This window comes from Juglans regia, chromosome 2, assembly GCF_001411555.2.
Source record: "Juglans regia cultivar Chandler chromosome 2, Walnut 2.0, whole genome shotgun sequence".
Lineage (NCBI taxonomy): Eukaryota > Viridiplantae > Streptophyta > Magnoliopsida > Fagales > Juglandaceae > Juglans > Juglans regia.
This window is the reverse complement of record NC_049902.1, coordinates 2,481,738-2,503,204: the sequence shown is the minus strand read 5'-3', so window position 1 is coordinate 2,503,204 and position 21,467 is coordinate 2,481,738. Positions and strand designations below refer to the sequence as shown.

General features: G+C 37.1%; 2 protein-coding genes across 3 annotated transcripts; one reads left to right on the top strand and one right to left on the bottom strand.

The window, feature by feature from the left end:
• Positions 1-436: 436 nt before the first annotated feature.
• On the bottom strand, positions 437-5,594 carry LOC109003848. 2 transcript variants are annotated; one of them, XM_035685560.1, is made up of 11 exons: positions 5,466-5,594; positions 5,102-5,210; positions 4,840-5,014; positions 3,975-4,029; positions 3,757-3,881; positions 3,585-3,674; positions 3,042-3,314; positions 2,650-2,876; positions 1,834-2,055; positions 1,412-1,594; positions 437-657 (listed from the first exon to the last, which is right to left on the bottom strand). In XM_035685560.1, exons 1-10 carry the CDS (start codon positions 5,543-5,545, stop codon positions 1,478-1,480), a joined length of 1,473 nt encoding a protein of 490 aa, XP_035541453.1. In that variant the 5' UTR covers positions 5,546-5,594; the 3' UTR covers positions 437-657; positions 1,412-1,477. The 2 variants fall into 2 exon arrangements, with proteins under 2 accessions (XP_035541453.1, XP_035541455.1); XM_035685562.1 differs by having other exon boundaries at positions 5,102-5,207.
• A 10,174-nt stretch (positions 5,595-15,768) lies between these two features.
• On the top strand, positions 15,769-19,783 carry LOC109003847 (galactinol--sucrose galactosyltransferase-like). The gene is made up of 4 exons (XM_018982162.2): positions 15,769-17,350; positions 18,292-18,469; positions 18,567-18,934; positions 19,077-19,783. Exons 1-4 carry the CDS (start codon positions 16,094-16,096, stop codon positions 19,641-19,643), a joined length of 2,370 nt encoding a protein of 789 aa, XP_018837707.1. The 5' UTR covers positions 15,769-16,093; the 3' UTR covers positions 19,644-19,783.
• Positions 19,784-21,467: the final 1,684 nt, after the last annotated feature.

Below are 21,467 nucleotides of genomic sequence, written 5' to 3'. Positions count from 1 at the left end.
TTTCAATACAAAATAAAATAAACAATTTAATTTTTTTAAATCACAAAATAAAAATAATATTTTATTCAATTTTTTAATTTTAATCTTAATTCATCTCTTCTATAAAATCAAAAACAAACACGGCCGTTTGTTTTGAAAATAGAAGAGATGAATTAAGATTAAAATTAAAAAACTTCAACTTCAAACCCCTAATAACTGGATTTGGTAGGTGAATTGGACCAACCTTCAGCCCTCCGATCAGCCTATGAATTATTTGGACCGCTCAAACTGACCGCTCAGTTGTGTAATTTTTTATTTTATTTTTCTATTCACATTTTTTTAATATTTTTAAAAAATAAAAAAAAATACATCAATACATTTAAAATCACATCCTTAATCACTAAGTAAACAAAAAAAAAAATTCACCCAAGTGGTATATTTGAGCGGTATACTTGGAGAGGCAAAATAGCTTCTCTACATATATGTGGTTAAAGCAGTGGCCTTTGTGTATCTTAATATTATAAAACGTATGCATATTTAACCGAAGAAACACAACATTGGACTATTCATATAAGGTATTCATATATTATGCTTTTTTTTTTTTTTTTGTCTCTTTCGCGTGCCTTCTTCTCCTTTTTCATCTCTCCCGCAAGAATTATCGTTAGATGCATAATGACCCTGAGATAAAGATGATTAGATAAAAACTATCGTGAGATGCATAATGACCGTTCAATAAAGAAGACAGTTAATTAGTTATACGCACGATAATCATTAGATTATAAAATGGTTAGATAAAAATTAACCATTAAATACAGACTAACATTACATTAAAAAAAAAAAAGTGTTTAGATTAAATAAAAGACACGGCCGATAGATTTTGAAAATATGACCATTCAATATTGTTAAATAAAGAAAAAACAAGAAAATTAAAAACATCATTATATGTGTTGTACTAGGAAGTGCATTACATAAAATAGCCAAGATTGCTTTTGTAGCTAAATTTTAACTAGAAATTTGGAGAAATCAAATGCCAATGCTTAAGTTAATGTATATTTTCAAAATTATTGTTCAAGAATATATCTATGATGTAATGATTGTAATATCTCGATCCATTTTTCTCTTTTTCTTAATCAGTTCTTTCGAATTAAAACATTGATATCTACCTCATATGAAGCTAACTAGCCTTACATTCATATGGCCACAAAATTAAGACAAATCAATTAGTTTGAGAACGTAAACATATATAGGAGCCTTTTTGTTTTGTTTTGTTTTGTTTGTCTGTCTTCTTTATAGATGATGATGGGAAGCATATCTCAGATTTAAACTTGAAGATTCTTAAGGTGACCAAGGAGAAGAAATTGGTAAATTTTGGTATGACATTTTGGTAAATGAGGACAAATCATTACCAATATAAATAGAACGTAATACTCACATGCTTGTGACAACATTTTTTTGGAAGAAACCCTCAGGTTTGTGGGTATTTGCAGGACGTTTCCGGTTATCTCATGGGTTGCTTTGCTACTCCGTTAGGCCACCCCAATCCAGCATTACCAACATTTCCGACCGCTTGTATTGGATCCACCAATCCCTTAGTGGTGTTGCCAAGACCCTCACCCTGCATGCATTTCCCGAATGAAAAGATCAATATATAGGGGGGGGAGGATTTACAAAATCACCTCTGGGAGGATTTACAAAATCTAAGAAGAGCCCTTGTCAAGTACCACTCTATGGAGCCAAGTGAAACTGTTTGTCTAGAATAATTACTACAATCGGTATTGTTACTATTCTCCTCTGAAAATATTTTCTGAAAAAGACAAAAGAAGAAAAACTCGGTCAGTGTTATTAGAATAATACCTCCTTCCAGCCCATGTTTTCTAGAAGTTTTCTGGCATAACTACCGACTCCAAATGACATATTCAAGGCCTCAGCTGCAGCTTCTTCTGTACTGGCAGACACAGGTGATGATTGCAGACCATATTCACCAAGAGTTGAATTCTTTTGTCCAGGACCCACTCCGAAACCCCCATGTAAGGTTCTTCTCTCCGCAGCTCTATCCCGGTACACATGGATTTTGTGCTGGAAAAGCAACAGGAGACAAAATTATGAGTTTAAAGCAGACTAAAAATGATGCTCACTATCCAGAAGGTCGTATAAGATATACCTTTGCATATAGGTAAAATACACAGAATATTGCTCAAGAGTAAATCAACTTCTGCTAATCATATTATTGGTCTACTATGCAATCCCTCAGATAAAGCTGGCAATTTCTAAACAAAATGTGCCTACTCAACCAAACTTCCGATAGTCCTCGTCACTATCGGTCTTGTACCTGCTGACTCATACCTAACAATTGCACGCATATGATAATGCCTGGCATCAGATCACTGATAACATCAAGAAACTCTCAGTAAGGCCGTCCTTTATCAAAACTCAAAACCACCTTTCCTTTGGTTTGAAAGTAGGTACTTGATGCAATTAACCAAGCTCTGCAAGTGAGTGCTCATCTTTTTTGTTAGACTATTAAAGGACTCACTATGGCCACTAGTTTTATATGCTTCTATTTACTATGCGCTTCTTATACTTTTATAATAAGCTTTTCAATCAACTGGAACACAATCAGGTACAGATTCAGCACATCAACTTTGAATCCAAACTTTTAAAAAGAATTACCTTTCCAGATGCAGAAACATTATCTGGTAATAGACACGTATCTGTGCTGATGGATGCTCCAGCTGCAGTTTGTGATACATGCTTTCCACTGGGTTTGGAGAGGAGGAGAGAGTCACAATCAACTGATAATTCTGGGAATCCCCAATCTTTTGTGGGGTTGGAAGAATCATAAGTTGACAGAGAAGCTAAGTATCCTGCATTGGGTGTCCGCAACTTATATACTTGACCTGACAGAAGAAATTTCATGCGCTTTAGTTTGAAATTAACACAACAAACACTGCTTTGAATAATTTCCATTCACCTTAGCAATGCGTAAATGAATACAAGTCAATATGGAATGACCTTGAATATAATGCAGAAGGATTGTATATTCAGTAGAGGCAAATGCAAACCTGATGTGACTCGTACCAGATCAAGATGGACTTCACATATTGGAGCAGTTTTCAGAAGGCTGCCGCCAGAAGCCATTGATGGATGAAGCTTAACAGACCTTCTCACCAATCTCCCAACCAGTCTCAACAACTCACCTTTTCCATTCTTTCTGGAGCCAGTAGCCATTGCCCAGTCCCATAAATCCACAACTAGGAACTCTGGCATTGGTGTTTGCTCAGATTGAATGACTTGACCGTACTGTGCTCGCCAATTTTCTTCATCACATGAAGCACCTGTGCCAAAAATGCTTATGGTAACACGTGTTTACATGTTTTGGATAACCAAATGCCACATATTAGATTTTCATGGCCCAAGAATTGTAAAGATTTGACTATCTAAACTGTCCATTGGAAAGACAATTGGCTGATACTTGCCACGCTAACACCAATGAGGCTTATATCTATACATGTGAATGGTCTTGAGCTTTTAATAAACCAGCCACTGTACTAGAATAAAAATGGCTATCAAGCACTCGATTATTAGCAGTGTTATAGTGGTCATACCTTCATCTAACACACTTCCACTTGAAATATTTACACCACAATGGCTCTCCGGAAGCCATTCGCCTTCCAGCTCACAGGTATCACTGTTCCCTGCAGCAAAATTAAACAAACACATTTAGGTTCTGTTTTAATTGTTAGCCTTTTTCCCAATACAGGGAGATAAAGGACTAACCTTCAACTGACAACTTAAAGTTATCCATATCATTTGTTTCCAAGGGCATCGTTACATCAGCAGCAGCAGTTACCACTGGCTTGGAATAACCAGACAAATAAAGATCAATAAGTGTATCTTCTAACCTAAAAACAGTAATTAAGTAGCGTTAGACAAGATATCATCAAGTGACGAATTGATAATGAAAATAAGGAAGTGAGATGCCTAAAGTAGCATACCATTCTGATGGAGGTGGATTTTCAGATGCATGACTATTGGAGCACTCTGTGTCACCTGTAAGTAATAGTTGTTTGAATATAGTCATTGCATTGAAGGATAATACTTTGTATGTGAACCCCTAAAATATCAATATTCCTTCCATTGAGCTGCACTGAAGTATCCTTTATTAATTACTTTCCATTTGTTAAATAGATATAGGAGATGACATCAAATGTATCTGTAGAATGCAATGAAGGTAATGGTTTAGGCGGCCTCACAACAGCATAGGCTGTGGAGGTGATGTTTGAAAATAGCATGTGTTTAGAAAGTGAATGTACAGTTGCAATGCAACTTTTTGTGACAAAGCAATGGTATTGGCAGTGGTGGCAACTTGCTCGGTAGCCGAAAGTTTTGATTAGATTTTTCTTTTTTTAAAAAAATTGAGTGCATCATAGGGAAGTGGATAAAGATATTATGACAGTAATTGTTGCTAGCAAAGAACATCAAGCACTTTGCCTAAATTGTACAGGAGGAGAATTAATAGACCGGTAACCAAGAAAATGAACTGATCCGGCAACATTAGGATGGAGCATACACAGGACCAAAGGGAACGCATCACCTTTTACAAGATCACCATAATTTCTGCTGTGAAGGTGCTATTAAATGGATGACTATGATGAACCCAGTTCTGATATCCAATAAAGGTCCAGGCATAAATCACGGGGTTGAATCATTATGATCTTGTCAGGTCATATCATCCATAATTTTTTTTTTTTTATAAGTAAAAGTATATTAATTAAAAAATAATAATTTATTGATGATATGACCTGACAATACTCATTTTCAGAAATATATGAACTTTGTTATAATAGTAGACATACACACCTAGTTTGTGTTCATCATTAGCAGTTCCTATATATTGGTATGCCTCAGATTCATCTCCCTGGAATGCAGAGCCATTTGCATCGCTGCTAGAACACCTAAGTGTAGATGGTTCCTCAACCTGTCTCGGATTTTCATTACAAGTTTCGCTGCTCTGATTAACTTCATCTTCATCACTCTGAAACAACCAATCAACACGTTCATAAAGAATATTACAAATAACAACCCTACGTAGAAAACAACCAGATAAGGAACAAGGTGGTACCTTGTCAGACCCCAGAAGCACATAATTTCCGTTCTCGAACATGTAATAAAGACGGTCCCTAGTACTGAAGTACCAACCAGCAACCGGGTCGTGGTAAAATCCACTACTGCTTCAAATTGAGACCCCAAAAAATAAAATGACAACAATATATTGTTAGGGAGACTAACAGAGACGTTGACATAGTGTGATAAACACCATCTTAAGCCAAGGTTTTGAATTCAGGGGTTATTAAATTGGAACAGTTTCGATTCAAACAAAGAGGAAGCCTGGACAGCAGGGCACCTTATGACAAATACAAAATTCTAAATTTAGTGAAAAAGAGACATCTGCTATATATTTAATTCAAATGATATCAAAAGAAAACCTGGCATGGAAATAGAGCTGAGATTTCTCGTCCCAAACAAAGGAGCAATCATCTGCTTCAGCGGTACCCGCCAATGCCATTTGGTTTGCTCCGTCTTTCTCTGTGCGAGTCGCGGAGATCCAAAATTCAGAGTCTGGCGATGATGGACATTGACGTTGAGGCTTTTCTACAATGTCCAAGATTGAGTTTGGGCTGATATTGGACTTAGGGCATTGCTCCCCGCAGAGTAGGTTAGGTTCGGCCCGGAACTTCTTAACTATTGTGTTGAATTGGGCCACATATGGGCCTTTTTTTATCTAGGGCTTTGTGTTGTTAGTATTCTGACAGTGGTTACCACTAATTCAAAATATAATAATTGTTAGTTAATTTCGGAGTATGAAGTTATGAACTAGTAGTATTAATCCTAACATGTTATGTCATCAATAATTAATATTTGAGTTGCCAACCGCCTGTGCCTGATGGCACAAGACCCGCATTTTTAAAATGGAGATCATGGGTTCAACCCCCTTTCCCAATGCATAAAAAAAAAAAAAATTAATATTTGAGAAATAATATTTGTAATTATAGGGCGTGCAACTGTTACGCATTTTCTTTAAAACAAATAGATAAATTTAGGATCTAAATGAAAAAAAAAAAATTTCTAATAATGGATTCTATTTTTTTTAAAAGAAAGTATGCGAAACTTACACATTCTAATAATCCTAACATGTTATTGCTTTATCTTGCTAGGTTATCACTTGTGGTTATACTTGGCCCATTTTGGTTGGTTCATATACATCAAGTTGCCAAAATGACTGTACATTCTAGTGCTTACTGTGACGAGGAAAATGCATAATAAACAGGTAATTATTTCATAAATTTAGCCATCGTAAGTGTTGTCTCAATCAGATTTTCAACCTTATGCATGCCAAAGCCTTAGGAATTGAGTGGCATGTACATCCTACATGTTAGGAACGATAAGAGAAAAGAAAAAGAAAATTAGATAAATTACATACAACACAAAATTTATGTAGTTTGGCAACATATTTACATTCATAAAACTGTAGAGGATTTTATTTATTTTGATAATCAAGAATACAATATGGTATTGGCCGTATATGCAAGGTAGGGCTATACAGAAATCGACAGGACCAATAGTCACCGATGCGGACCGGCTGAAACCGGGAAAGAACTGATTGGCCGGTTCGGTCCCAGTTTGAACCAAACTCAAACCGCCGAACTGGTCAATAATATTATATATATATATATATCTTATGTAAAACGACGTCGTTTTACACCTATCATTTATAAAAAAAAAAAAAAAAATTAAAATGAAACGGTGTCGTTTGGTTTAATACACCAAATGGCATCATTTTATTTAATACAGCAAACGACGTCATTTGGCTTTAGGGTTTAATACCCTCACGTCCCCCCTCTCATCTTCTTCTTCTTCTCTCTCGATTGAATCTTCTTAGACTCTCTCTCACCTCTCTCACGCACAGCCGCCACCGCCGCTGCGAGTCTCTCCTCTCTCACATCGCGCAACCTCTCCCTCCAACAATCGACAACATCCATCTCGCCCTCTCTCTCACAGAGCATAGCTCTCCTATGTTAACCTCTCCTCCCTCCTTTCCCTCTCCTCCGTCACTCATCTCGCCGCCAATGGAAAAATATGGGACTTCAAGTGGTTTATTTTATTGTGTTGGGTTAATGGTTTTGTTTTGTGAATTTATTGGTGTCTAGTGAATCGGTGATGGAGCTTGTCCATTTTTGGTGTTTAGTGATGGAAAAACTGATTCCCTAAACCGCCGAACCGATCAGTACCGACCGTCGAATTCTTGTTGGTTCTCTTTCTCCCTGTCGGCCGGTTTTAGTCGAGAATAACATATTTTATCCCTGTCGGTGCGGTTTTGGTTTTGGACCCAAACTACATCGATACATTCAATTTCCAGCCCTAATGCAAGGGTTTAATATAATATATAATAAACTCTAGGTCCCTAAGCAGTGGGTCAAAATGAATTGGGCCTATTAGCTCAAGCTCCACTCCATGCCCAAGCCTTATTGATGTGTTGAATTAAGATGTTTTATGGGATTTTAAGAAAAGAGAGAGAAGAAGTTGAATAAAAATACTATGAAGTTAAAATATTGTTATAATATAACTTTTTAATATAATTTTTGTATTTGGATTTGAAAAAGTCTAATTACATTATGTGTTTTGATTAGAAGTTGGGTAAAGTTGTAATGATTAAGTGATGATTAGATGTAAAAGTCAAAAATTTGAAATTGAAAAGTGTTTGGGTGTTGAGATGAGATATAATGAGATGGTCTGTGAAATCGAAAGGAGCCTAAATCATGTAGAGCTAGCCTAAAATTAGAGGTTAGGTTTAAATCTGACAATAAACTGATCAGTTTGTGTTGAAGAATTAATTGATCTAAATTATTTTGGCTTACCCCCAATTGGTATAGCCTTGTTTATTTGTTTCAAACTAGTGTATTCATCCGACTTGATATTCAAGTTGGCTAGGCCAGAGATGATATGATGTGTGGCACCCGAATCCGAATACCACTGACCATCAGATTGCTACGAGGGGGCTGTGAAAAAGGCTTGAACTGCAGATGGAAAGTCATTTTGATATGATTTATCGAATATGTGATAGCATCTAATTGATGTGTGGACAGTACGATTACAAACTTGATAGATTTGCTTTGACACTAGAGCGTTCAAAGGGCCACGACCACCTTTTCCTCTACCTTAGTGGTTCTGTATGAGCCAAAATTAGAACTGTGGCCACCATAATGGGAGAAACGACCACCCCGACCACCTCTTCCACCTCTGGAACATGAGGCCATGTTTGCATTAGCAATATTTGAAACAACTGAAAGTTGGTGCTGTTCCAACCGAAGTTTGTGAGTAAGCATGTTACAGTAGAGGTCTTCCAAAGAGATCGGATCCACTCTTGTTGTGATCGACGTTACAAAGGAGTCGTATTCATGGCCTAGATCAGCTAATAAGAAAGACACCAGCTCGAAATTGTTCAATGGTTGATCTGCAGCGATAAGGGTATCGACTAAGGAGGTGAATTTCTGGAAGTAGTTAGTGATGGAAAAGTTTCCCTTTTTGAGTGTGATCAGTTGATAGTGAAGGTTCATGGATCATGCTCGAGACGTAGATGTGACCATCCATTCTAGAGTAGACCAAACTTGCTAAGAGGCCAGTGGAGCATTTCATAACATGTGCAAGAACTATTTTGGAGATGGAGGAGTTCAAGGCATTGAGGATGAATTGGTCCTGCAGAGTCCAAGTGGTGTATGCTGGATTTGGGACTGGCTGATTTGTGTGGTTGGTGATAAGCAGAGAGGGATAGGGAGTGGAGTCGTCGATGTAGCCATGAAGGTTGAGTCCTTCGAAGTATGGAACAACTTGTGCCTTCCATAGTAAGTAGTTGTATGTCACATGTGAGTTTGACAGGGACAATTGTTGAGAGAGGTAATTGATGGAGGGAATGTGTTTGATGAAATGATTGGCCAAGTGAAAACTAGGGAAGAGATGGTGGGGTCAAGCGTTTGAGTGCCTTGATCCTCCACAAAAAAAAAAACTGACGTCAAGAGGCTCTTGATACCATGTTGAAGAATAAACTGATCTAAATTATTTTGGCTTACCCTCAATCGGTACAACCTTGTTGATTTATAAGCAACAACTTTAAAACATTGTTGGACTAAGAATCTATGAATAACAACAGCCTATAGAAGTAATCTGACTAGGAATCAAAAAAATTATATTACACTACGTATGAGTAGAACATAACTTCATAATTGCTCAAGGTCTTTTGCAGGTAGGAGTTTGCTTCTTATCTTGTTAATATTGCTTGACTATGCTTGATCTTCTTGTACTTCTTGTGGTTTATCTTGATCACTTTGAGAGATTGTTTTGGGTTTGAAATGGTAGGGATACGTTAGATAAGTTGAAGTTGTCCTATTTGGAAAAAGATATTCTTCAACTTAAATATGGTATATTTTAATTAGTTGGTACAACCCATGAAGTCACTTAAATGTATCACATTAGAAATATTGACAAAATTTATAATGAAGAGTAGGTTTGTTCTCGCTGGCTGAAGATCATGATACAATCTAGATGTAATGGTCATAGCTCATATCTGAGGGTGGGGCATCTTTGGTGAATAAGAGGGTCTACGGGCGTGGGGAAGATTATGAGGAGTGAAGTGTTCTCTGTCAAAAAAGGGGTACCTCGGTTGTTTAGGCTTCAACTCCACCCCTCACATGTCCACACAAATGACTCCATTTGAAGCCCCTATACAGCTACCCCCTCCCAGATGGTTAGAGTACATACTGGCACTACAAGAATGGCAACTATGGAAGATCATCTCAAAACCAGGGACCAGATATTTTGACTGTTACAACACAACCTATAAAAAGCACAAAATCGCATGAAGCGCTACGCTGACTTGAGAAGGAAGGAAAATGAGACTAGGTCTATCTGAGACTTCAACCATACAAACAGACCATGGTGGCACTCTACCGTAGTATCAAACTACCCCCGATTTTTTGGGCCTTTTCGAATCTTACAAAGAGTGGGAAAAGTTGCTTATCGCTTGGATATGCCAAAATCTTCCATGGTACATCCAACATTTCATGTGTCCCAACTCAAACAGAAGTTGGGTAATACTTACCTGCGGTACCATTCTGTGGTAACGCAGATTTTGATACAAATGAGGAGGAGGAGGGCGAGCCTGAGGAGACGGCTCCGCCCGAGGAGTGATTTGGGATCACTGGCTTAGTTATCTTATTTTACTCATTTGTATTTTGGGACATGTGTTAAACTTTATTTTGGATGACTGTATAACTATTTAAACCCTTTTACTGATGTTTACTTATGTTTAAATTCTGGTACTTAGTAGACTTAATTATCCGCTGCGTTGTTATTGTACATTGTCGCTTGTACACACACTTGGCACTTTCGTTGGGATGTGTGACCGTGTTGTCATCATCCCGGCGTCTCGATTCTCGTGTTTCCTTACATCGGAGTCGGGGGTGCCACAATTTGGCCCATGGCCTATATGCAGTTGCCTGTAGTGAATTTTCGTTATTTTGTCTGTGGTCTGCCAACATCCCTGTAAGGATTATTCTGAATGTTAAGCAATTTTTTGTCCTATCCTATCCTATCCATCTCTCTCTCTAGCATTTTCTGGAGGTACTCTCCCTCGAAGAGAGCAAAGAAACCCTAAATCCATAGCTATACAAGGGGTGTGTTACACTAGAATATGAGTAACATCGCTTCTCTTCTTTGTTATTAGAATATGGAATTACTCTTTAGAGTCCTTGTACAATCAAATTGGTATGGAGAACGCATCATCCTAGCCTCGACAATTCTTTTTTTTTTTTTTGAAACATCACAACTTGATCACATTTCATTAAGAAATTACAGATCATAGCTCATTACAAGGTTTCTCAATTCTACTACAGATACAAACTCACTAGGAATTTCTTCCATTCAAAATGATTCCTCATCTCTCTACATAGCCTCTTTGCCAACATATGTGCTACATTATTACCTTCTCTAAAGATGGATTGTATAGACCAAGATGGCCTATGTGATAGAACCTCTTTAATATCTAGTACTTGTTGATCTATCCACCCATGATAAACATCTTTACAGTTCACTTCTTTTACTATTGTCTGTGCATCATCTTCAAAGATAACTCCTTGCAAATTTAGTTCTGTAGTTGTCTCCATTGCCTTCCACAATGCTAGTGTTTCAGCAACTTCAATTTCCCTCACAAATTTCCTTATAACACAGCATGAAAACAGAATTTCTCCTGCATGATTTCTGGCTGCCATCCCAATTCCCATCTTCTTTTCTTCTTTATTTACTGAGGCATCATAGTTAATTTTTATGAAATATTCATTAGAATAATTCTAATAGCAAGATTTAATTTTCAAAATAATTTAATACTAATAATCTCTTATAAATAAATTCTTATTATATTAGAGGTGCGGATTGGACTTGTAAATATGATTTTTATTTTTATTTTTTTATAAATTTCTATTATTTATACATGATGTAGAGAATGACATGAATCGTATACGTGGCTAATTACCATGAGAAGGCGTAGCCATAATTCTTGGCTTATGTGGAAAATCAAACGAATCGGTGCCTAGAGGACTCGATGTTTCCTAATTGATCATCCTCACATATATATGTGGGAGTTCACGTGCATTTTCTTGTTCATATATATTATTACAATATGTATAAAGGATTCCTTACCTCTGTACCGTGGCTTAGGGATGAAAACCGACCCCTTCGGTTCAGTTTTTTGGCAAAATCGACGTCGACTGAAAGTTAATTTGTGGGGGAGAAACACTGGCCGAAACTGTTGCTTCATTTCTCTAGCGGTTCACGGTCAGTTCCCAGACCGAGCTTCCTCTGAGAGAGTAGAGAGAGAGAGTGTTGTAGAGAGAGAGAGAGGATGAGAATTGGGAAGAACGCGAGGAAGAAGACGTGAGGAGGAAGACAAAGTTATTTTGAAACGATGCCATTTGGTTTAAACCAAACGGCATCGTTCTACTTAATTTTTTTTTATTCGTTATGAATTAAACGACGGCGTTTGATATTATTAAGTTGTGTTTAAAACACAACTAAGGCTTAAAACGACGTCGTTCCACTTAAATTTAAGTAGAATGATGTCATTTTAAGTAGAGAATATATAAAACAAAAAAAATAGTTTATTTAGTCGGCAGGTTCAGCGGTTTGAACCAGGTTCGAACCTACGCCGAACTGGCCAATATCAATTTTTTCTATTTGCTGCCGCACGTCGACCGGTTCTCCACTGGTTTCGGCCGGTTCTAAACTCCGACGGTAGGTCTGAGTCTGTCTAGGTCAGTTTTCAATTTTTTGTACAGCCCTATCATGGCTTAGTCACATGCAGCGTATGATCCAGCCATGTCTTCAACTTCAAACTATCCCAAAAGTACAGATATTGGTTTACTCCCTTTCCCTTTTTATGGAATATTAATTGAGTATATCTAATTATTTGTTAAATATATAAAAATAAAATAAAAGGCCACCTTATTGATAATTAGGGTTTAATTGATCAACCACTCATTTTATAATTTTTTTTTCATTGTCTGCATTAATTAGTATACTAATTAAGCAAAACAAATTAAACCCCTAGCTGTTATATAGGTAGGGTAGATGGATGATCATAAACTCCCTTTTAAAATATAAATTAAATAGTTATACTTTTGGAAAAAGCGGTCTCGATTTCGATTTGATTATCCATGCTTGGATCACTATATTTTAAATTTTACAATAAGTAGTGATTAAATATCTGTCGTTTTAGATTAAAGAAAATAAAAAAAATAATCGATACATGAACATGATTTTAAAGATGATTTCATAAAGAAAAATGTTCACGTATACCATACCATCATGATCTCGTTATTATTCTACGTAATTTATTTGATAATATGATATTGCATATAGATTAATCAATTAATCAATTTCTTATTTTTTAGAAAGGAATTAATCTAATAATCGGTTGCTATATATATATAATTAAGCAACTTTATAATAATACAATTAATATATTAAAAGCAGGATGATTAGTACGTGGTGTGTATATATATAACTAATAATTATAACATAACGGTAGATGCAAAAGTTTGGCTAGGACTTGCTAAGTGACTAAGTTGATAAATTTGGATAGGATTATTTGACTAGATGTATATAGATTTATTGTTAAGTTTGTTGGATGAATGTAAATTATTTTATTTTTATCTATAAACATTTGTATTATGTCTAGAAGTTATTAGATAATGGTTTGGATAAGTTAAGAGTGTGTATAGCTAAAGTTTGAAAAGTCAGGAATTATCCAATTGAAAAAATTTATATCTGCTGAGAAGACTTAGTACCATATTGTAATAGACGCATCAGCAAAGTTGTTCCCAGCAGAGTCCTTCTGTCAGCAGAGTCCTACTATGCCTCAAATTCCTAACAGACTCAATCATTGATCATCAGAATCCTGTTGTAGATCAAATACTAATCAGAATATTTATGATGGGGATTTTGACTGGATGATTATCTTTTTTTTATCATATTTTCCAGAACTTGGAGAGATTAGAGAATGATCCAAGTGTTTGAGGGTGAGAAATTTCTAGTTCTTTTTTTCTCTCCCTTATTGAGTGCGTGCTTACTCCATGTTGGAGTTTGATTGATCGAGTTTAGCCACTTGAGTTCCAGGAGAGAAGTCAATATTTTGAAGATCGCCAGAGGTTCTGGCTACTACTGCAGTAAAGGTAAACGAGTTGTTTGTTGGGTCAAGTAAGAGAGTCAATTAGCAAAGGTTCTGTAATTGAGAATTACTTATAATTAATTTTTAAATAATAAAATTAACTTTTCTGGATTTGGCTGTCCCGTAAAGTTTTACATTTAAGGAGTTTTTCAAAGAGTTTCCATTCATAACCAAATTTGGTGTTACACACTTTATTTACGTTATGAATATAAGTGGTTATCAAATTATTGCATTATTCATGATCACTAACTATTTTGTTGAGTGATTTAATAGATCATTGTATTATAATACAAGGGTACGTACGTGGATAATTTCAATAACTGATCATCATCATGTGAATATATATTATATATATTGTCGATGGATCATCCGGCCAGTATTTTTAGAAAATTAGAGCATGCATGCAAGCAAGCTGCAAGGAAAATGACGCTAGCTGGCCAATCTTGTAAGACTGGCAAGAATATTTGTACGTCTGATATTTGAATGGAAAACGTTTGATTCTAGATCGATCGTCTTTGCTTGAATTTTAAGGACCAAAAAAATATATCATTATAATATTGCATGTGTTTCTTTTTCTTTCTAATTTCTTCAGCATCATCCTAGCTAGCATCTTCATGTGTTTTGTTTTTTTTTTTTTAAATATATATTTTTCTTTTCCTTTTTGTCGGTGGAATGTACGACGTAGGATTGCGATCTTATTGATTTTTGTGGAGCCCTTGAAAGTTAAAAAAGTTTCTGGAGGTGTTTTCTTTATCTTTTTCTCATGAGTCCGGCCGGGAAGCTTCTAGTACTGGTCGCGAATTCTATATATGTTCCACATCGAAGAGCTAGCTAGCTACCTGGATCATGATCAACTACGTACAACGCAAACCAACCAACTCTTAAATATTAATAATGTGACACACATATGAACACATGCAGACATATAAGTATTTTTTGTGGTTAGAGCTAGCTAGAGAAACTAAAAACAAAATATGGAGACACAACCGCGTGCATGCACTAGATCATGTTGGAACTATATATACATATATAATTAAGTTTGATGTGCTCATGACCGTCAGACGACACAACACCACAAATTGTCATGAAATTTGGAGAAAACACATTTAAGAGAGAGCATAAAGAAAGTGGAAATTAAGGAAGCTTGGCTAATACGGTACAAATTAAGAGTACTACCACTACTACTCTTGCCCAAAGTTATCAGCTCACAGTTGATTTTTGTGGTAAAAAAGCTCAAGAAACATCGGAATAAAGACGCATCCAACATTAACCTCTGCTCGAATAAAGGAAAAAGATGATGAATTGATTGCAAATGTCCTCTTAAAGTAGATCATGGTAGACCCATGATTCTGGCCTGGCCTTTACGCAGCTTGGAATTCATGATCATGACCTGCTGACCACTGACCGGCCACCATGCAGCTCAAAGAAAAATGGTCGTGCAGTTACCATGCATGCATGCATGCGGTTGCATAGATCGATCTACCATGTCTGATCTATCAGCATATATATCTACTGTGGAAGAATTACAAACCTATCTACATGCATGCATGCTCTCACTGCATATTATATAGAAATTAGAAATATTGGTACGTTGTAGAAATTTCAGCCCCAAATCATGATGGGACACTAGGCACATCACTCTATGAGAATGAATCAAAACACATTTTATAATATATTTTATAATATATGTATCTTATAAAATAATATTGTTAGTTTTATAATGTATTTTATAAAAATAGTTTTTTTAAAATATTATTATGTAAAATATATTTTTTGAAAATTAATTAGGTCTCTCGATCGGATTGCAATAGTGTAGGAGGGGATCAACCTGATCAAGCTCTTTATAATATATTATAAGTTGTGGCCGGTTGGTTACATGCATGAATAATATATAAACAAATTTTCAAAAAACAAAATAGTATATAATTAAGCAAATATATTTGTAAAAATAAATTTCTTCATTTCGGATCATCAAGAAGTCACAATTAAACAGCTAAAAATGATTATTATATATAATTTATACCCCACCCCCTACAAATAGCCGACAGTGTGATCTAGAATGTCCTACTCGAAAGCTAAACTTCAACTTGCAGCTTGTTTCTATGCATGCTCGAGCAAATCACGACCAAGCTTTTCCTCCGTACCAATAATATTTCACTTCGAGATTCCAAAATAAACATACATCCGAAGTTTTATATAAACCCCTCCTTAGCGCTCCGTTTAGGCACCAAACCAAATTATATGACTACCTCCAGCCCCCAGTACCTATCTAGCTGTCCCTGATCTCCTCCCTCCAAGCTATCTTGTTTGCATAGACCTACCTGATCCCGTGTCCTTCCAATGGCGCCTCCGAGCTTAAGCAAAGACACTCTAGAGGTAATGAACCGTCTCCTTGATGGCAACATAGCACCCTTGTCCATAACCTTGGAAGGATCAAACTTTCTTGCTAGTGGCCATCCAATTCTCACTGAAGTCCCTCTCAACATTGTGGCCACACCCTCGTCATCAACCTTTGACGTCTCTCTAGAAAAGACCAAGAACATGAACATGGTCGGCTGCTTCGTGGGGTTCGATGCTGAGGAGCCGAAGAGCCGTCACTTGGTTCCCGTCGGCAAGCTCAGGGGGATAAGATTCATGAGCATATTCAGGTTCAAAGTCTGGTGGACAACGCACTGGGCCGGAATCTGCGGTGGGGATACAGAACACGAGACCCAGATGATGATTTTGGAGAACAATATTGACCTCGGGCGCCCCTACGTTCTCATGCTTCCACTCATTGAGGGGCCATTCAGAGCATCTCTGCAACCTGGGATTGATGACAACGTGGACGTCTGCATGGAGAGCGGCTCCACACGTGTCTGCGCGTCCAGCTTCAGGAGCTGCTTGTACATGCACGTGGGAGATGATCCTTATAATCTAGTCAAGGAGGCCATGAAAGTGATCAGGGCCCACTTGGGAACCTTTAGGCTTCTCGAAGAGAAAACCCCACCAGGTATAGTTGACAAGTTCGGTTGGTGCACTTGGGATGCATTTTACCTTAAAGTGCATCCCATGGGGGTTTGGGAAGGGGTCAAGGGCCTTGTGGACGGTGGGTGCCCTCCAGGAATGGTCCTGATTGATGATGGGTGGCAGTCCATTTCTCATGATGATGACCCCATCAGCGATGATCAGGAGGGCATGAATCGGACGGCTGCTGGTGAACAAATGCCATGTAGGCTCATAAAGTTTGAGGAAAATTATAAGTTCAGGGGCTACCAAAGCCCTAGATCTAGAGGGGCATCTGATAAAGGGATGGGTGCCTTTGTCAGGGACCTTAAGGAAGAGTTTAAGAGCGTAGAGCATGTGTATGTATGGCATGCACTTTGTGGGTATTGGGGTGGGGTTAGACCCAATGTCCCAGGCATGCCGGAGTGTAGGGTCATTGCTCCTAAGCTATCTGAGGGATTGAAGATGACAATGGAAGATCTGGCGGTGGACAAGATCGTGAACAATGGGGTGGGGTTGGTCCCACCGGAGCTCGTCCACAAGATGTACGAGGGGCTTCACTCGCGTCTTGCGTCGGTGGGAATTGACGGCGTCAAGGTCGACGTTATACACGTAAGTTCTGGAAACCTGTAGCTTCTGTTCTAAAAAAAAAAAAATCACTTCGGTGCAATGGATTAGTTGTGACTACATAGTGATTTTTTTATGATGCTCGAAAGAGTTAAAATTTAAAGTTGAAAAAAATATTTTTTAATATTTTGTTCTATTCTTAGAAAAAAATAATCCAAGCATTAGTTTATAAAGGATATGTACTGAAAATTGAAGTATTTGCAACAGTACTCCATGTTATATATATAGGTGCATGTAATTAGAGCAGGACTAGTGAAATGAAATGATATTATTTTAAATAAAAATTAAAAATTAAATAAAATATTGTTAAAATATTATTTTTTAATATTATTATTATTTTAAGATTTGAAAAAATTAAATTATTTATTATATTTTATATAAAAATTTTAAAAAATATATTATAATTATAAAATGAGATAAAATGAAATAATTTTTATATCTAAACGGAGGTTAAGGAATTAAATTAAATGTTTGCGCACAAAGCTCTGTATAATTTTCACTTTGATGCGAAAAACAATTGCAGCTAGCTGTAAAGTACCCGTAAACAAAATTAACTCCAGATCTCACATATAATACCTGACAAAGTTGCTCATTGTCACCCTCGTGAACCCTGGAAGAAACATAAGATCTCATCCCTCTTCCATGAACAGTATATGTTGCTAATAAAAATCTTTTCTTCTCCATCTAATTACTTACATTTGGATCTTGAAAGGCTAAATTGACAAACCGATTCGAGAAGGCCCCGACGTGGTTCCTGTGCTGAGCTTTCTCGGAATTAACTGGGCCTATTTTGGAGTTTTATGTACTCTTGCTCTGTTGGACAGAGAAATAAATATGAAGTTTTGCTCTGGGTTGATGCCTTGATGGTGAGGTTCCCCTCGCATAATAGCTAGAGAGAGTTTAATGTTTGTATTTGTTGTTTGCAGTTGCTTGAGATGCTATCAGAGGAATTTGGTGGTCGGGTTGAGCTGGCCAAAGCTTATTACAAGGCCTTGACTGCTTCTGTTAGGAAACACTTCAAAGGAAATGGTGTCATTGCTAGCATGGAGCACTGCAATGACTTCATGTTCCTTGGAACTGAGGCCATAGCGCTTGGACGTGTTGGTATGTCTCTATCTCTCTCCAGATGTTTTCCATCTTTAGAGATACTAATGATAGAATCCAACATTAACCCTTTTTTCCCTGTAATGCATATATATAGGAGATGATTTTTGGTGCACTGACCCCTCGGGGGATCCAAATGGGACATTTTGGCTTCAAGGGTGTCACATGGTGCACTGTGCCTACAACAGCTTGTGGATGGGGAATTTCATACACCCAGATTGGGACATGTTCCAATCTACTCACCCATGTGCCGAGTTCCACGCCGCATCCCGGGCTATTTCTGGTGGACCGATTTATGTAAGCGACTCTGTTGGAAAGCACAACTTTGAGTTGCTTAAGAGCCTAGTGTTGCCTGATGGGTCTATTTTGCGATGCCAATACTATGCTCTTCCCACTAGAGATTGCCTATTTGAAGATCCACTACAAGATGGGAGAACAATGCTCAAGATTTGGAACATTAACAAAGTAAGAAGATCACCCTCTTCCAAGTTTCAGCTAGCTGTTTATCTATGGAATGTGATCAAAACATATTCTAATGTTGGAGACTGATCTACTACTATCTATTTTAGTCAATTAACATTAATGCTTGTTCTCTAATATGCCACAGTACACGGGAGTTCTAGGACTCTTCAACTGTCAAGGTGGAGGGTGGTGCCCTGAATCCAGGCGTAACAAAAGCGCCTCAGGATTTTCACACGCTGTCACCTGCTCGGCAAGTCCCAGGGAAATCGAGTGGAACAATGGAGAACACCCAATTCCAATAAAAGAGGTTGATATATTTGCTGTATATATTTTCCAGGAAAAGAAACTGAAGCTCTTGAAGTCATCAGATCAGGGGATGCACATTTCACTTGAGCCATTTACTTTTGAGCTTCTAACTGTTTCCCCAGTGACGTTGCTATCGAATAAATCAATTCAATTTGCACCAATCGGATTAGTGAACATGCTAAACTCCGGTGGTGCAATTCAGTCGCTTGAAATTGATGATGAAGAAAAATTGGTAAAAGTTGGAGTGAGGGGAAGTGGAGAACTGAGAGTGTTTGCATCAGAGAAACCAATGGGTTGCAGGATTGATGGAATGGCTGTTGAGTATAGTTATAGTGAGAAGATGATCATTGTGCAAGTTACCTGGTCTAAATCCTCAAGATTATCAGTAGTTGAGTACTCATTTTGAGTTAGAAAGGATGCGGCTCGTAGAATATAAGTGCTAATTGTTATATGGTGTAATCGAAGTTCAAACAATGCAAGTCTACTCTGCAGGTGCAGGCTATCCACCCCCCCTTCCCTCTTTTTCTATATATCTTCTCTTTCTCACAAGCATTGATCTTTAGATGGGTCGATGTAAAGAAAACTTCTGGAAATGACATTACTCTTATGTGACCTGACAAACTAGGATAAGATTTCATTGGGAAATGCTCCTTCGATGGGAAAATTTTTAGCCAAGTATAGATGAATTAGTAACACTCGTCTTATTACAAGATGTTATGTCATTGAATTTGCTGATACAAGTAGTGCTCCTTCGATGGGAAAATTTTTAGCCAAGTATAGATGAATTAGTAACACTCGTCTTATTACAAGATGTTATGTCATTGAATTTGCTGATACAAGTAGTGAGACATATGAGCCATAGAATTAGTATGATCCATAGAACTAGAAGAACAGAAGTATTATATATGTATATATACTAGCTAGTAAGTACTCCCTTTGATGTTATGAGACTATCTTCCAATGTCTCCAAACCTCCAACTTAATTAGAAGGTCTTTTATCCCTTAGCAAAACTATGATATATGTCGCATTTGATCTCAATACTGAGAATAAAATCTTTGATATTATAAAGGATTAAACATTAAAATAGTCACTGCGGTTTGTCTCTAATTTTGATAGATTAAACCTCAAAACTCTAATTTTTGAACTCTTTACTCAGTTTTATCAGATAATTTAATCAGTTTTAATTTTAGAAAAGCATTTTTGGTCAATATATTGTTAAAACATTTGTCAAAATTCTATAATAGCACCAGTTAAGACTGTTCATCCGGGCTCGATTTTTTTTCCAGCCCGGTCTGAAACCCGGATACCCGCTTTTCCGGCCTGGGTTGAAATCCGGATTATAAAATCCGGACCTATACGGTCCGGATGTGGGTGACTTAAAACGGTTCCGGATTTCCAATCCGGTATCCGCATTTATACGTAAAAACAAAAGTCTCTTCGTCAAGTAGCAGTTCATCTCTTTCTTAGGTTTAGTTTTCATCCGTCCCCCCTCTCTCTCCCCTCTTCGAGTTTCTCTTTGCAGTTCATCTTCTTTCTTAGGTGTAGCTTTCATCCGTCCCCTCTCTCTCTCTCTTCTCTTCGAGTTTCTTACTTGTGGCTCCGTCGTCTTCTTCTCTCTCTCTTTCTATCTCATGCTGAAACCCTAGCACCTGTCACTCTTCCTCTGCCGATCGAGGATCTGTTCCTCGTGGCCGTCGTCGACTTCTACGACCAAGGTTAGTTTTTCTCCATTTCACATACTCACTCTGTGTTGGTGCTATTATTTCGATTTGGGTTGTGAAATATTGTCTCTGTGTTAGTTCTTCTTGACAAACCGAAGGTTCGTATATTCTTCTTTAGGAAATATCCTCGAAACCCATGTTTTACACTTCCAAATCTGTGTTTTTTGACAATGTTTTAGATTTGTAAGCATGTGGGAATGGATTAGAATTTGTTTTGGGTTTGTTTTTAAACGTGGGGTTTTATTTCTTTATTTGGGTCTGTTATATGCTATTATTTTGCTAGGTCTGTTGTTTTTTATGGTCTTGGCTTGCTTTTTGCAACTGAGTTTTTGTTCTCTTCGTTGATTTTGGGTTTATTTTGATGTGAATGTTTGAATGGAATAATCTGGATTTGTGAGATCTAGAAGGGAGAAGAGTAAAAATATCCATAACCACAGAGTCTCCTAATAAGATTTGGATTTGGGTTTTTTAGATCTGGATCGTGGGCATTAGTTTTAGATGATGTTGA

Coding starts and splice junctions, on each gene's coding strand:
- LOC109003848 (XM_035685560.1), bottom strand. CDS start 5,545: ATGGCATTGGCGGGTACCGCTGAAGCAGATGATTGCTCCTTTGTTTGG. Junction 3,675..3,756: donor CTTTAAGTTGTCAGTTGAAG/GTTAGTCCTTTA, acceptor ATTTTGCTGCAG/GGAACAGTGATACCTGTGAG. Junction 2,877..3,041: donor TCTGGTACGAGTCACATCAG/GTTTGCATTTGC, acceptor TTCTTCTGTCAG/GTCAAGTATATAAGTTGCGG.
- LOC109003847 (XM_018982162.2), top strand. CDS start 16,094: ATGGCGCCTCCGAGCTTAAGCAAAGACACTCTAGAGGTAATGAACCGT. Junction 18,470..18,566: donor CATAGCGCTTGGACGTGTTG/GTATGTCTCTAT, acceptor GCATATATATAG/GAGATGATTTTTGGTGCACT. Junction 18,935..19,076: donor AGATTTGGAACATTAACAAA/GTAAGAAGATCA, acceptor AATATGCCACAG/TACACGGGAGTTCTAGGACT.